The sequence below is a fragment of the Jaculus jaculus genome, chromosome 4, assembly GCF_020740685.1.
Source record: "Jaculus jaculus isolate mJacJac1 chromosome 4, mJacJac1.mat.Y.cur, whole genome shotgun sequence".
NCBI lineage: Eukaryota > Metazoa > Chordata > Mammalia > Rodentia > Dipodidae > Jaculus > Jaculus jaculus.
Genome location: NC_059105.1, coordinates 48,464,159 through 48,478,541, shown reverse-complemented (window position 1 = coordinate 48,478,541; position 14,383 = coordinate 48,464,159). Strand labels below are relative to the sequence as shown.

Below are 14,383 nucleotides of genomic sequence, written 5' to 3'. Positions count from 1 at the left end.
AGAAACAGGTAAACGCACTGAAACCGAGGCCTCTGCAGCGGGGAACAAATTGAGACTGTGGATGTGGGGTTTGCTCCATTGGCCTTAGCTTAAATCCTTTACATCACTGAAAGTCATATCAAACAAAAAGTATATAGGCTACTAAGGTAAGCAGGCACGGTACATCCTTGTAATCCCTGTTCCTGTATGTCTGCAATAGCAAATGAAGTCAGAAACTCCTTGGTAACATCCAGTGAAATTACATTGCTCTCATTCTTCTTTGCCTATTGCTTAATATGCAGTGTACAGGTCCATGCTTCCATTGGTCAGCTGACTGACTGGTCACGTCTTCAGTCACCTGTACAAGTGCACTTCCCTTATTGGGGACACCCTGCATTCATGAAAAGAAAGAATATACCCTAAGTTTAGCAAATGAATTCCTTGGTAAGAGCTGTGTGTCCCAGTATTCCAGTTTATCATACATTCACCATTCCCCCACCATTGCTGTCTGTTCTATTTGGTATTTACAAATAAGTAGGTTGGGTAATTTCAACCCAAAATCTTTGACACCTATTAGCTTCTCGTAAAGAATGATCTGGAAATAAAAATGTATTATATGCTTAGTATTTGTATATTTCTTATATCAACATTGTTTCTCTTTACATGAATATGGAAGCTCTTCTTTCACATATGTATGTATGTATGTATGTGTCTATGTATGTGTGTGTGTGTGCACGTGGGCACATGCATGCCATGGTATTCTGGAGATTAGACAACAACCTCAGATTATCTGTGCTCTTCTTCCACCTTCCTTGAGACAGGGTCTCCTGCTGGTGCAGATGAATTCCAGGCTGCTGTCCTGCACGAAAGCTTTTTTTTAAAATGTATTTCAGAGAGTGGGGGGAGGGAGAGGGAGACAGAATAGGCGCAGCAGGGCCTCCAGCCACTGCAAACAAACTCCAGACGTGTGTGCCCCCCCCCCTTGTGCATCTGGCTAATGTGGGTCCTGGGGAATCGAACTGAGGTCCTTTGGCTTTTCAGGCAAATGCCTTAACTGCTAAGCCATCCCTCCAGCCTTTTTTTTTTTTTTTAAGGAAATGAGCATCAGTTTCCAGGCTCCTTAGGTTTAACTATTTTTTGGATGGATGTGTGTATGTGGTGTGCACGTGTGTGTGAGTACATATTTGAGCAGGTGCACGTGTGTGGATGTGGAAGACAGAGGGAGTCCTCCTCTATTGTGCTCCACCTTATCTTCTTGAGACAGGGTCTCACAGAGCCCTGAGCTCACTGATTCATCTAGACAAACTAGCTGAAGACAGCAAGCCCTTGGGCTCCTCACGGCTCTGCTCACTCAAAGCGGGGAGTATAGGCACGTGCCAGCTTTTCCATGGTGCCGGGATTTGAATTCAGGTCCTCATGTTTGCATAGCAAGCACTTGACCCAGTGAGCCATCTCCCCAGCCCCAGAGTTTAAACATCTTAACTTGTACTATTGGCTATTTAAGGTAGTTTATATTCACTTAAGAGAAACAGGACTAAATCCAGATTGCCTACTATATGAAACATATTCGAGCGGGAAAATTGTTTGTGGACTTTTTTAAGCAGCTGATTTTATTCATCTTTCCTTCATACGTTCTTAAATTAGAGAGTCCCCTTCTCAACCAACATTGGCCATAGATGACTCTTCAGAAACTGGACACTGAAGGATCCATCACGGAGGAAACCAGCTAACAGAGCCTTTACACTTCATGTAAAAAACATGACTGAAGACCAGTGCACAAAAAGTTACTTCAAGTTGTCCTTTCTGTAGTCTTACCGGTGTTCAGTGGGGGTGTCACACTCACCCCACAGCAGTGGAAGAGGTGGAATAATCTGCCATTCCACCACTGTGAACCAGCAGCTCCCATGGGCGTCAGCCTTTTATATCCTGGGAGCTGTGAAACACTGACCACCTACGTGGGTTTTTCTTCCCTCATCCTCCGCCCACCACACAGTCATTTAAAGTCTTGTGTGCTCATTGCCAGAACAGAACTCAAAGTGGAGCTTGCAGATCCTTGGAGCAACAGTTTCTTTCTTGGTGTATATAAAAAAGTCACCACGTGATTTTTAGGGATGTAACATAGTTACAGAAGAGGTTTGATTGAAAGAAAAGGGCTCTGATTCTGCATGTGTGCCTGTTCACGTGAAGGCACATCCCAGGAAGGGGCTGAGTTTCCTCTCGTACCTTGCCTCCGTAAAACCAGAATTACATAGTAAGAGCAAACACTATCTTGTTTCCTTCTGAAGTCACTACCCAGACCTATCCTTCCCCAAAAGGCTCATTGATTTTCTTATTCTCTGTTTTTCTTTGCAGCAGGCAACAGTAATAATTTCAGGCCATTTTTCATTGCCATGTGTTGTTGAGAGGCTTTTTGAGTCCTTGGTAGGCAGATGTGAACTTTGTATCAACAGATAGGAGAAAAAGAATTGCCTTTTCCTTTGCATGAGACCCCATGGTAGTGTCTGGCTTTCACTTAGTGATTTCTATCCTGATGGTCCCATGTGATAAGGTTTTTATAAAAGTCCTAAAAACCAAATGCCAGTGGCTGCATCAAAGATATATTTGAAACAGGTTTAAGGCTTTGTTTCCATCTTACCTTTAAGAGGATACATGTGGAATATATAAAGCAAACTGAAATAATTGCATGTAGCTTTCAACTTCTCCTTAGGATCAACAAAACTTGTTTCCTTTGGCTGGTGCTTCTGTTTGCAACCATTCCTGACATGCCAGATTTTTTTTCCCTTTAGTGTTGGGCAGCCATTCCAAGGTGCTTACCTGGAAATCAACAAGAACCCCAAGTATAAGAAACTCAAAGATGCCATTGAAGAAAAGATCATCATTGCTGAAATTGTGAACAAAATCAATCGAGCTAATGGAAAGGTAAAAGAAGCCCCACTTGACATCATCATTCTTTGTTTTCTCAATTCTAAAACATATTTCATATTCTCGGGCCATTTGAGGGCATTTTAGGTCATTGGCTTATACACCCCTTTTTTTCCTCTTGTTTCAGAGTACATCCCGGATTTTCCTCTTAACAAATAATAATCTCCTTCTTGCTGACCAAAAGTCGGGGCAGATCAAGTCTGAGGTTCCCCTGGGGGACGTGACCAAGGTCTCCATGAGCTCCCAAAATGATGGCTTCTTTGCAGTCCACCTCAAGGAGGTAATGGTTTGTGCAGGGAGCTGGCTAAAAGATTTCTCCTCTTGCCCAGGTGTTTTAGCCATTGACTTAATGTCCCCAGCTGATTAGTCCTTCTTACTTGTGAACTTTGACTATTTTCAGCAGCGACCCCCACCATATAAAATCTCAGGCTTAGATTTTCAACAATTAAATAAGGTTAATCACTGTTACTGACTTTTATAGCAATATGTGGAGATGTCAAGATGTATTAAATTGTCTCCTGTTGTTTCTTCTGCCTGTTGCCTTAACAACTGCTTTTGTTTCTCTTTTTTCTTTTATTTTATTTTTTAATGAGAGAGTGAGAGAGAGAGAGAGAGAGAACTGGCATGCTAGGGCCTCCCGACATCGCAGTCGAACTCTAGATGTGTGTGCCACCTTGTTCACATGCATGACCTTGAGTGTGCATCACCTTGTATGTCTGGCTTACATGGGATCTGGGGAGTCTAACATGGCTCCTTAGTTGCAACTACAGTGACAAAATTGTCTGATAACTTGGATCCAAATGTGTTTTTTATGTCCTGTGCTTTTAGCTTACCAAGGTCCTGTGGCATAAATGGAATGGTAGGCTTGCTTTTACTTTGTGGCCAAGACCATGTCACCTGTCACCCTCATGTTTCTTATTCTTAAGATGGACGTGATGGCACTATGTATTTTGTAGCATTGAAGAAGACTTAAATGGACACCACACAAAGTACATTAGATATTGCCTGACACATAACTCTCATTAGCAAATAAACAATTCTTAATGAATATTAACCCTATTTAGGGACATCTCTAACTAGCTGATAGTGTCACTCACTATATGGCTGACTCTAAATTGAAAAATCCCCAAGTCCCCTTAGCCTGCTTGCCCTACTATGGATGGTAACCTAAGCAGTGGCCATAATGCATCACTAGGCAGTGATTCTCAGCCTTGGGTCCACTTAGAAACAACTTGGGACAGTGAAGATCTGCTGACGTTCTGGCCGTAGTTCTTGGGCTAGAACATCAACTCTGCAGCTTTGCCTAATGTCTGCTGTGTAGCTGAGGTTAGGGCCACTGCCCTGGACTCTTTGTTCAGAGTCTCCATGTTGTTACCTTAAAAAAAAAATCACTGAGGGGCTGTAGAGGTGGCTTAGTGGTTAAGCACTTGCCTGTGAAGCCTAAGGACCCCTGTTCGAGGCTCGATACCCCAGGACCCACGTTAGCCAGATGCACAAGGGCGCGCACACGTCTGGAGTTCATTTGCAGTGGCTGGAGGCCCTGGCGCACCCATTCTCTCTCTCTGCCTCTTCCTCTGTCTGTTGCTCTCAAATAAATAAATAAAAATGAACAAAAAATATTTTTAAAAAATCACTGAGGAGTTTTTGAACAGTGGTTTCCAAATGAGTATAAGTCATTGCTCCTCAACCTGAAGGCCCAAATCCATTGCACGGAGATCTTTTACATTATCACCAGTGGGCCTGGGGTAGAGTTCAAAAGTGATCCCAGGTGATGTACATGATGCATCTGGGTAGCCAGGGTTAGGGTAGAAATTGGAAGAAGTACCATTTTGTCCCTTCTGTTCACATGGGAAAATGATGTCAGATGTTTTAGCATACTGTTAATATATTTTCAGCCAAGCCTGTATGCATTTCCCCTTCAGCTGTCTTCATTATGATCACCTGACTCTTGGCTTCCTGCAGGGCTCAGAAGCGGCTAGTAAAGGAGACTTTCTCTTCAGCAGTGACCACCTGATTGAAATGGCCACCAAGCTGTATCGCACGACTCTCAGCCAAACCAAACAGAAGCTCAATATTGAAATCTCTGATGAGTATGTTCATGGATTGTGCAATCCACCTGTTCACTTGCAGCTTGATTGTTTTAGTCTGGTCTCTGATGTGAATACGACTTCTTATGAGGTAGTATTTGTTTAGTGTTGGTTGAGGACGAAGGACAGCGATGGCTGGCACTGACCAAGGCTCTGGCCACTCTAGGAGAGATATGCACAAATAAAGTAATCAATAATAATATGGTTTGGGCTTTAAAAGAAAGAAACCAAGGACTGGGCATGATTTTGGATAGGAAAGTCAGGGAGATCCCCTTGTTGTGAGTTGACTGAGGTGGATAGTCAGGGTGGTTTTAGATGGCGAGATTTGAAATAACCTTTCTTGCATAGATGAAAAACTAGAGTTAATAGAAAAGGTTTCCTGTGTTGACAAGATTTGTTAGTGATGTTTACTTGAAAGTTTGCTTTATTTTTAACTTTATGTTTACACCTGAATTATAGACACTAATGGCCCAAGAAGATTTTATTCTCTAATTAAGACTTTTACCAGCTGGGTATGGTGGTGCACACCTCTAATCCCAGCATTCGGGAGGCCTAGGGAGGAGGATCACTAAAAGTTCAAGGTCAACCTGGGATAGAATGAATTCCAGGTAGCACTTGCCAGAAGTTCAAGGGCAACCTGCGCTACATGGGGCGCTCCATCGTGAAACCCCATCTCAGAAAAAAGAAGGCAGGTAACAATAATGCTAACAACAGTGTCCAGCAAGTCCCGTTTCACTCCCTCCTCACGTAAACCCATTCTCGCCTCAGTGTCGTTCCCAGGGCCTCGGCTGAGCCTTAGCTCACCGCGCAGGATGTGAGGTGGGGCTTTGGAATGGCCATTGGGCCTAGATGACTTCTCTTGTTACTTCCTCATAAAAAAAACGTAAATGAAAAGCATATTAGGAAGAAAGATAAAGGCAGGTTGAACTCCAGTTAATTAGTTTGTTGGCCTGTTAAGGCCTGTGGGAGCTTTGAATTCCCTTGGTTGAAGTAATTTGGGGTACTGAGCTGGTGGCCCTGCCAGTCCCCAGTCACTGTGAGAAGATCATCAGGATCTGTTCCTCGTGGCACATGGATGCAGCAGTAGTCTGCTCACTACATTAACGTGGTCATCTATACAAAGAAAAAAGTCACGCCGAAGTCCAGAACACATGAATTGCTACTTTTAAATATTTCCCATGTTGCTATTTTATTTTTTTTTTTATTTTTTCTTTTTTTGGTATTTTGAGGTAGGGTCTCAGCTGACCTGGAATTAACTCTGTAGTCTCAGGGTGGCCTCAAACTCATGGCAGTCCTCCTACCTCTGCCTCCCAAGTGCTGGGATTAAAGGCGTGCGCCACCACGCCCAGCTCATGTTGCTATTTTAAATCACTATTCTTACAGAATATGAATGATGATTGCTTGAAAAATGATGAAAACTTAGTCTTTCTTTAATACAGGACATCTCAGAGCCTCTAAAATCTAGTTGCTTTCCATGACTCTCCTTGGGAGACTTTGATAGTATGTTCTGGGTTTCCCAAATGTGGTCAGCAGCAAACCCCTCTCTAGTGCCTCTTACTCTGGGAAATGCTGTTGGGGGTTACTTAGTGCTGGACATCTAGGACCATGCTTTGTCACAGGAAGGCATGTGACATTGTGGATGTCACAGGATTGTAGTAAACAGTCACCTGAGTGAAGAGTTACAGCACAGCCACATGAAGACAAACATCTGGTGGCATTATAACACCTCTCCTATTTCCTAATGGCTGGTCTGATGAAACTAGAACAGTAGATAGAGCCTTGCAGAGCCCCTGTGGGTTCGCTCCCCAGACGCTGCGGGAAGCCTGGAGTCCGTTTCCAGGGCAGCTTCTTTCACAGCCTGGGGGAGCTCCTAGGCAGGCAACAGACGTTCTCACAGGGAACCTTTCAGTCTTCACCACAGCTTCTCGGAGTCAAGGGGAGGGATGCCCGGCCTGTATTCCACCCCTGAGTGCATCCACTTGCCTGCTCTGTAGAGCTAGGGTTGTAAACAGCATGCAGTTCAGTGAGTGCCCGGCCTTACCATAGCACTGCAGAAGCTGAAGTTGTTAGGCTAACAAACCCAATTTCTGCCATCTTTATAGTAAAGTAGGGTGAGTTTTTGGCCAGAGAGTCTAAGTTCTGTTTACCACTCTGTAAAACTGGAGAAATGAGAGTTGAATTTGCTGACTCAAGTGCCTCATGGTCCTTGGAGGCCCCAACAGTTGGTCCTGTTAATAGACTTCATTGGAAGGATAAACCGTGACAGGTAAAGAATTTTTAAACATAAAGTCCTGGCTAGAGTAAAAACCAAAGTGAGGGGTTTTGTTGCTGTTTGGTTTGGTTTGTTTTGTTTCCTGAGGTAGGGTGTCACGCTAACGCACACTGACCTGGACTTTACTATGTAGTCTCAGGCTGGCCTTGAACTCATAACAATCTTCCTACCTCTGCCTCCTGAGTGCTGGTATTAAAAGCACATGCTAGCTCGGTGTGGTGGCCCACACTTTTAATCCTAGCACTTGGGAGGCAGAGGTAGGAGGATCACCCTGAGTTTGAGGCTGCCCTAAGACTACATAGGGAAGAGATCAGCCTGGGCTAGAGTGAAACCCTACCTCAAAAAAAAAAAAAAAAAAAAAAAATCACATGCCTCAACACCCAAGACAAAGTGAGTTTTTTTCTAGTAAATATTTGTCTGCATATAGACTTATACATGCACATATGTACACATATGTGTGTTTTGTTTAAGTTTTATCACTGTTGTGAATACCAATTCAAACAACCAACCCACAGTTCTTTTACTTTGAAATTCTGGCTGATATTAACATTATAAAATAATATAGTCCATATTACTACTGAGGAGCAGGTGGTTTTCAGCTTTCTGTGCTGTACAACGGAGATAAGTAATGATACTTACCTCTCCCCTGTCGCTGCAAGGCCCTCTGTGAATGGCCAGAACGCAGTGCTGTGTGGTATGCAGCACATCCCCAGGCGTGGCTGTTTCCAGTGTGAATCTTGACTGTGCCCGTATGAGCATAAGGACAGTTAGTGCTTGCTAGAGATAACAGGAAGAGAACTTCCTGTACACTGAACATACTACATGTGATCTTCAAAAATTAAAATGTAAAAGTATTTAATTTTAAAAATACATGAATTTGTGTTCAACTTGGAAGATTTTTTTTTCCTTTGAAACATGCAGACAAAATTGTGTTAGAAACATATCTCAAGTAGGTGGACGTAGAACTATAGTGGTTTTTTTTTTTAATTTTATTTATTTATTTATTTGAGAGCGACAGACACAGAGAGAAAGACAGATAGAGGGAGAGAGAGAGAATGGGCACGCCAGGGCTTCCAGCCTCTGCAAACGAACTCCAGACGCGTGCGCCCCCTTGTGCATCTGGCTCACGTGGGACCTGGGGAACTGAGCCTCGAACTGCGGTCCTTAGGCTTCACAGGCAAGCGTTTAACCGCTAAGCCATCTCTCCAGCCCTGTTTGTTTGTTTGTTTGTTTGTTTGTTTGTTTGTTTTTAATCTAAGTGCTCTCAAGGTGAAAAGAACTCATTGAAAGGGTCAGCAGCCCAGCCATTTAAAACAGCTGATGAACTACAGGTCTGTGTGTCACCTTTCACCCTAGTTTACAAAGCACGGCCTTAGACTTGAGGCAGACTGCCATGCGCATTAGTGCTGCTAAACCCTTGCCCTTGCCATGGATGCCAGTGAGGGATTAGCCACGTGCATTGGGGAAAGAGTCACTTAGCAATGTGCCAGGAACTCAGGAAGTTGTCCCCCGAGATGCATGGAGGAACCATCCTGACGCTACTCTGATTATGAGGTGGACAGAAAAGATCACTGGCTTTGAGAGGACGTCCTGGTTTCTAAAGTGGCTGTGGTAGTCTGCCCCAAAGATGCTGCCCTTGAGAGGAGGGACCCCGGATAATGCAGCTGCCTGGCCATACCCCTGGTGTGAGGAGTGTGTGAAGAATGATGTTGAGGCAGTCACTTGAACTCTGTTACTCTGGAAGATTTGGAGTAAAATATGATTTGCTTCTCGTATCATGTCTCCCACTGTGGGAGAATAGGTTTTTGGTATACACGAATAGACTTTTAATTTTTAAAAAAATTTAAATATTTACAATGGCTATTACAAATATGCAAATGATAACTCAAACTCGTGATTTAATGTCATTCTGTGTAATTCATTGTTACTTTGAAATAATGTTAAGTTAAAACTAAATATTAGTGTAGTGTACAAGTGAAGTAAAAATATGAGAGAAGCATGTATGTCAATATCCTTTTCTGAAGTTATTTCTCTTTTTTTCTTTTTAACTTGATTTGTTGGTAATTTAGTTTGACCCTTTAGAGTTTTTGCCATTCAAAAATGAAGGGAAATTGGGATACACAGTATTGATCTTTTCCACTGGGAATGTGAAATCATGGTTGTTAGCTTGTCTTATGCTTCTGGAATTTGGTGGGTCAGTGAGTTTGTCTTCTTAGAGATAACTGACCACTAAATGCTTCATCAGATGTGCTGATGAGGAGTAATACTCAGCAAGGAGGATGTCCGCTGAGCAAAGAGAGAAAAGCTAGGGGTTCTGTATCCGTCACCTGCTTCGTATGAGCCTGAATGTGTCTGCTGCTTTCCTTCTAGGTTCCTGGTACAGTTCAGACAGGACAAAGTGTGTGTGAAGTTCATTCAAGGCAGCCAGAAAAACGGGAGTGTGCCCACATGTAAACGAAAAAACAACCGCCTCCTTGAAGTTGCTGTCCCTTAAGTAATGCCTCCTCTCCACCTGCATGGACTTGTTTCTTTGTAATAGTGCAATTTGATTTTATTTTTGTTCTCTTTGGGTTTCACTGTATGTTTGGAAGTTGCCAAAGGCTAATTGTTAAGAGTCCTTGGCAAAATAAAATTATTTGACTAATCAGTTTTTATTATTGGAATAGTTTAACTCTTAAACCCACTTTCTGTCCTGGGCAGGATTATAGAAACTAATAGCGTCTAGTTCCATGTCATCTATGTTTCCTCTTTAGTTGCCGTGTTAGACCTGTGTACCCTAAATCCACATATTACTCACAAATCATTAATACATGTAAGTGTAGGAAAGGATCTTAAAAGACAGTGCGTCTTTTATCACATATTTATTGAATGCTTACTTTATGCTGGGCACTGTGCTAAATGGTTTGAAAACTCACTAGGAGCCTTTATATTTTTTAAGGCTGTTAGCATTCTGGCTGGTTTGTGCTGGTTCAACCACAGCTAAGAAGGTTGGAAAGTGATCAGGGCCAACAATGGATGTAGCGTTAGTGGGAGCCCTTAGCACGGTTGTGGACAGTGCGCACAGCAGAAAGGCATGATCCCTGGAGGAGTAGGAATTGATCGCAGGGTAACATCCCTCTGCACTGTATTTTTCAATTTGAAAAATAAAATAAAATTGACATTTGGACATACCTTTTTATTTATTCAGATCTCCTATAATTACTTTAAAGTAGCAAATAAATGTCGTAATTTCTGGGAAAAGTGACAGGCAGTTCAGCAGAGCAATATGTGCCTGTCTCTAAGAAATGCCTTTAGAGGATCCTAGATGTAGGAGTATCTCTAATGTTTTCACCCACATTCAAAAACTATTGACCCAACCAGCACAGAAAAGGAAGGCAGATAACCTTCGGTGTCCAACATTCTGTATAATGTGCAATAAAACATCCAACACCTTTTCTTTGAACGTTTTATTTATAATATACATTTTTGTATGAAAGCGGTGATAGGTACAGGGGTGCATATTTTAGTCAAAGTTCAAAATTAAGTTTGTCTTAATTTTCTGGACTTTTTTTCTTTCAAATTTACAGTAAGGATTCACTTTGGAAACTACATTTTAAACTTTGGAATTAAACTGTTTCTTATGTGGGAGGGTGATGTATATACATTGGTATCATGTTAAATAATAAAATTGTTCTAATTTGGTGCCATTTTCTGGATCCCAACTGTATTTTTGTATTTCAAGCTATTTTCATATGTTGTGTGTCATTGTCTTGTGTCACAAAACTGTTTTACAATCCAAACGTTACAGAGTCTCTGTGTCAATTAAATTTCACTTATCTTTTATAAACCAGAAGCAGTCACTGAAAATATGTCCTAAGAATGTTCTTTTGATTTTTGTACTTTAAAACTTGTTCAGATAAAGAAAATTTTAGATATCTTTGTGTTTGTCAATACAAGAAGAGGATATAGTATTTTTCATCCTTTCCTCCATGTTACTAAAGTTGTTGATTAATAGTTCCTGATATAGATAAGTGGAAATTTGAGACAAAGAGTTGGGTTTTTTGTTTGTTTGTTTGTTTCAGTGACTAAAAAAAAAAAAAAAAACGTAAAGATTTACAATGTTCAAAATCCTGAAAAGTATGAAAGGGTATATAAATTATCTATCTATAACTCACCCACCCTTCTGCTCATTTCTCATTCCTCTCCCCCACCCCCAAAAAAACATTAACTTTGTTTCAAATGCTTGCACAGTACTTCATTATATGGTAGCAAGAAGAAATAGGAGTATAGATTCTTAGCCTCTATTGCTTTAATAGACAAAAGCTAGGGTTGATCTATACAATGTGAATTCCTTTTTCTCCTAGCAGAGTGCTACAGAAAGTTCCTCATTGTTTTTCCTGTGACACAGTCTTTCCTTTGCTTTCCTGGATTCATTTTTTTCTTTTCTGGGTAGGGTTTCACTGTAGCCCAGGCTGACCTGAAACTCATTGTGTAAGCCCAGGCTCGCCCCAAACTCATAATGATCGTCCTACCTCAGCCTCCCAAGTGCCGGGGTTATAGGAATGAGGTGAGGGGGCCATAATGTCCTCTCTGGTCTACTGCTTATCCTCTTTGAGCTTCTGCCTAAGGAGAGCTAAGAGTCCTGGGTGGAAGTCAAAATATAAAGGGTTCATGATCTGTAAATCTACTTGATTAATTTTCCCAGATACCAAATTTAGAGATTATTCATTGTGGTGGTTCACAACAATGGCATTTAACACAGGTATACATTTTATTTTTACTCTTAAACTGTAGTATGTGTTAGATAACGACTTAAAAAATACTTAGGAAGGAATGGAGAGGGTGGTTTTCCATATAACTTGCTTCACAGCTTGGTCTGGGAAGTATCCAAGCAGGTTTTGGTCATCAAGCTCACTTTACCTGCTATGTACCTGCAGGGCACTCAAGCAAGGAAACAAAGTAAGTGCTGAGACCAAATATTTAGAGATTATTCTTAGACTTTTAGACCATCATTCTCAGTCTTGAGTTTAGAAATGACTGCCTCTCAAAGGATCCATAATGTGTCTTATTGGAAGCCCTCACATCCCCATGGGAAGAGCAGGAGGCATTTAAACACTCTAGAACTGAAAAGGGAAACACCACACTCCAGATGATCCCTGATAAAGCAATCGTTCCAAAAAAAAGTCACCAAATATTAACCTGAGTCAAAATCACAAAGCTTAGCCACTCCCAGCACTTGGGAGGCAGATGTAGGAGGATCACTGTGAGTTCGAGGCCACCCTGAGACTAGATAGTGAATTCCAGGTCAGCTTGGGCTAGAGTGAGACCCTACCTTGAAAAACCATTAAAAAAAATCCCAAAGCTTCTTTTAAAAATAAAGAAATTCAAAAGCCCATACTAAGTCCTGGGCTGTACCCTACACGAACTGAATCAGAATCTCCAAAGAATTAACAACAGGCATTTTAGAATAGATCTTCAAGTGAATCACAAACATTAAAGTCTGAGAAAAAAAAATTACTAGAGTTGCCCTATATCTACAATAGTGCATATCTTAGAAACACCCCCAGGCTTAGAGCGAAGGCTCAGCGTTTCAAGGCACCTGTTTGCAAAGCTTGGTGACTCAGGTTCTATTCCCCAGGACCCACATAAAGCCAGATGCACAAAGTGGGACATGCATCTGGAGTCTTTGCAGTGGCAAGAGGTCCTGGTGCACCTATTTTCTCTCCCCCCCCCCCGTCCCTCCCCTTCTCTTTGCTAAAACACTCCCCTGGCAATAATGATTCATACCATGGTAGAGAGCACGAGGGTAGAGTTGCTCTCTAGTTATACGTGGAGGGCTCTGCTGGCGTGCCTGCCAAGTCTGCCCAACCGAATGTCTAACCAGCGGTGACCCTTGTCACTGTCACAGTGGGCAAGTAGCTGGTGACCCTTTTATTGTGGAACTTCTCTCGCTGTCCTGCAATGAGCTCTGTAAGTGTGTATCCTGGCCTGGTGACACAGCCCCAGAGTGCTCCACGGCATCAGCCGCCCAGCCCCGGGATGACTTCCGGAATAGCTAAGAGATGTTGCGCTGGAAAAGCAGGTAATCGTTACCAAAGATGTAGTTGCTCAAAAGTTTATCAGCCACAGAGGGAGGAAGGACCGTGACCATGGGAATACATAGTCTCACCAAGACGGACTGGTTTTGTACTTCTCTCAGAATAACAATGTAGACTCGGAACTCTGATGCAAGTAAAGCATTCATCTCAAGTTGAATGTCTTTGCTCTTTGGGATGAGGGGGCCAAAACACTAGGCCGGGTGAGTAATGGTATTGCTCCGTATGAAACATTCGGTAGAAATCTAAGAAAATGAACCCCTTTATTTTCACACCTTTTCAGTTAGTTTGCTGATGACTAAAGTTTATGTAATTGAGTATTACAATAGAGCATGGCTTAAAATTCTTTACAGCCAAATATAGAAGGCAATTTTAGTTCTCTTTTAGTCTTAGGTAAGATATTCCATAGCCTTGATACTAGCCTCTGTTTAAAATATTGTGTTTCTTGGGAATAATCTAGTAAATGCCTTAGTGTATCAGTTTCATTCTTTTTTGTTTTTTTAAAAAGCTATTTATTTATTTACAAGCAGAGATAGAAAAGAAACACAGAATGGGCATGCCAGGGCCTCTAGCTACTGCAAATGAACTCCCGATGCATGCCCCACCTTGTGCATCTGGCTGTACGTGGGTACTGGGGAACTGAACCCCAGTCACTTGGCTTTGCAGGCAAATACCTCAACCGCTGACCCATCTCTCCCACCCCTCAGTTCTGTTTTTACACTCTTATGACCAGAACAATTCATTTTTATGTGCACGCGTGAGTGCAAACACATGCATGTGGAGATAAGACAATTGGGGTGTCCGGCTTCCATTTCTGTCTTGTTCAAGGCAAGGTCTACCTCCTTCTCACTTACTGATGCATTTCCCACTTGCCAGGCTAGCTGGTCTGCAAACTTCCAACTTCCAAGAAACTGGCTCTGCTTCCCATCTCTGGCAAATGGAGAAGTCTAATGGGGCATCTGACTTTTATGTGGGTCTGGAGATCAAACTCTGGTATACAGGCTTAAGGGGCAAACCTGCTGCCCACTGAGCCCTAGGGCCTTTTTTTT

General features: G+C 42.2%; 1 protein-coding gene across 5 annotated transcripts in view; it reads left to right on the top strand.

Annotated features, from left to right (window-relative positions):
- Myo1b (myosin IB) overlaps positions 1-11,086 on the top strand; it is a 183,387-nt gene extending 172,301 nt beyond the window's left edge. For all 5 annotated transcript variants that reach the window (XM_045147061.1, XM_045147060.1, XM_045147058.1 and 2 more), the window contains 4 exons: positions 2,766-2,898; positions 3,029-3,181; positions 4,864-4,991; positions 9,631-11,086. In XM_045147061.1, the coding sequence (XP_045002996.1) occupies positions 2,766-2,898; positions 3,029-3,181; positions 4,864-4,991; positions 9,631-9,754 (538 nt within the window). In that variant the 3' untranslated portion in view covers positions 9,755-11,086. The remainder of the gene's footprint in view (positions 1-2,765; positions 2,899-3,028; positions 3,182-4,863; positions 4,992-9,630) is intronic.
- Positions 11,087-14,383: the final 3,297 nt, after the last annotated feature.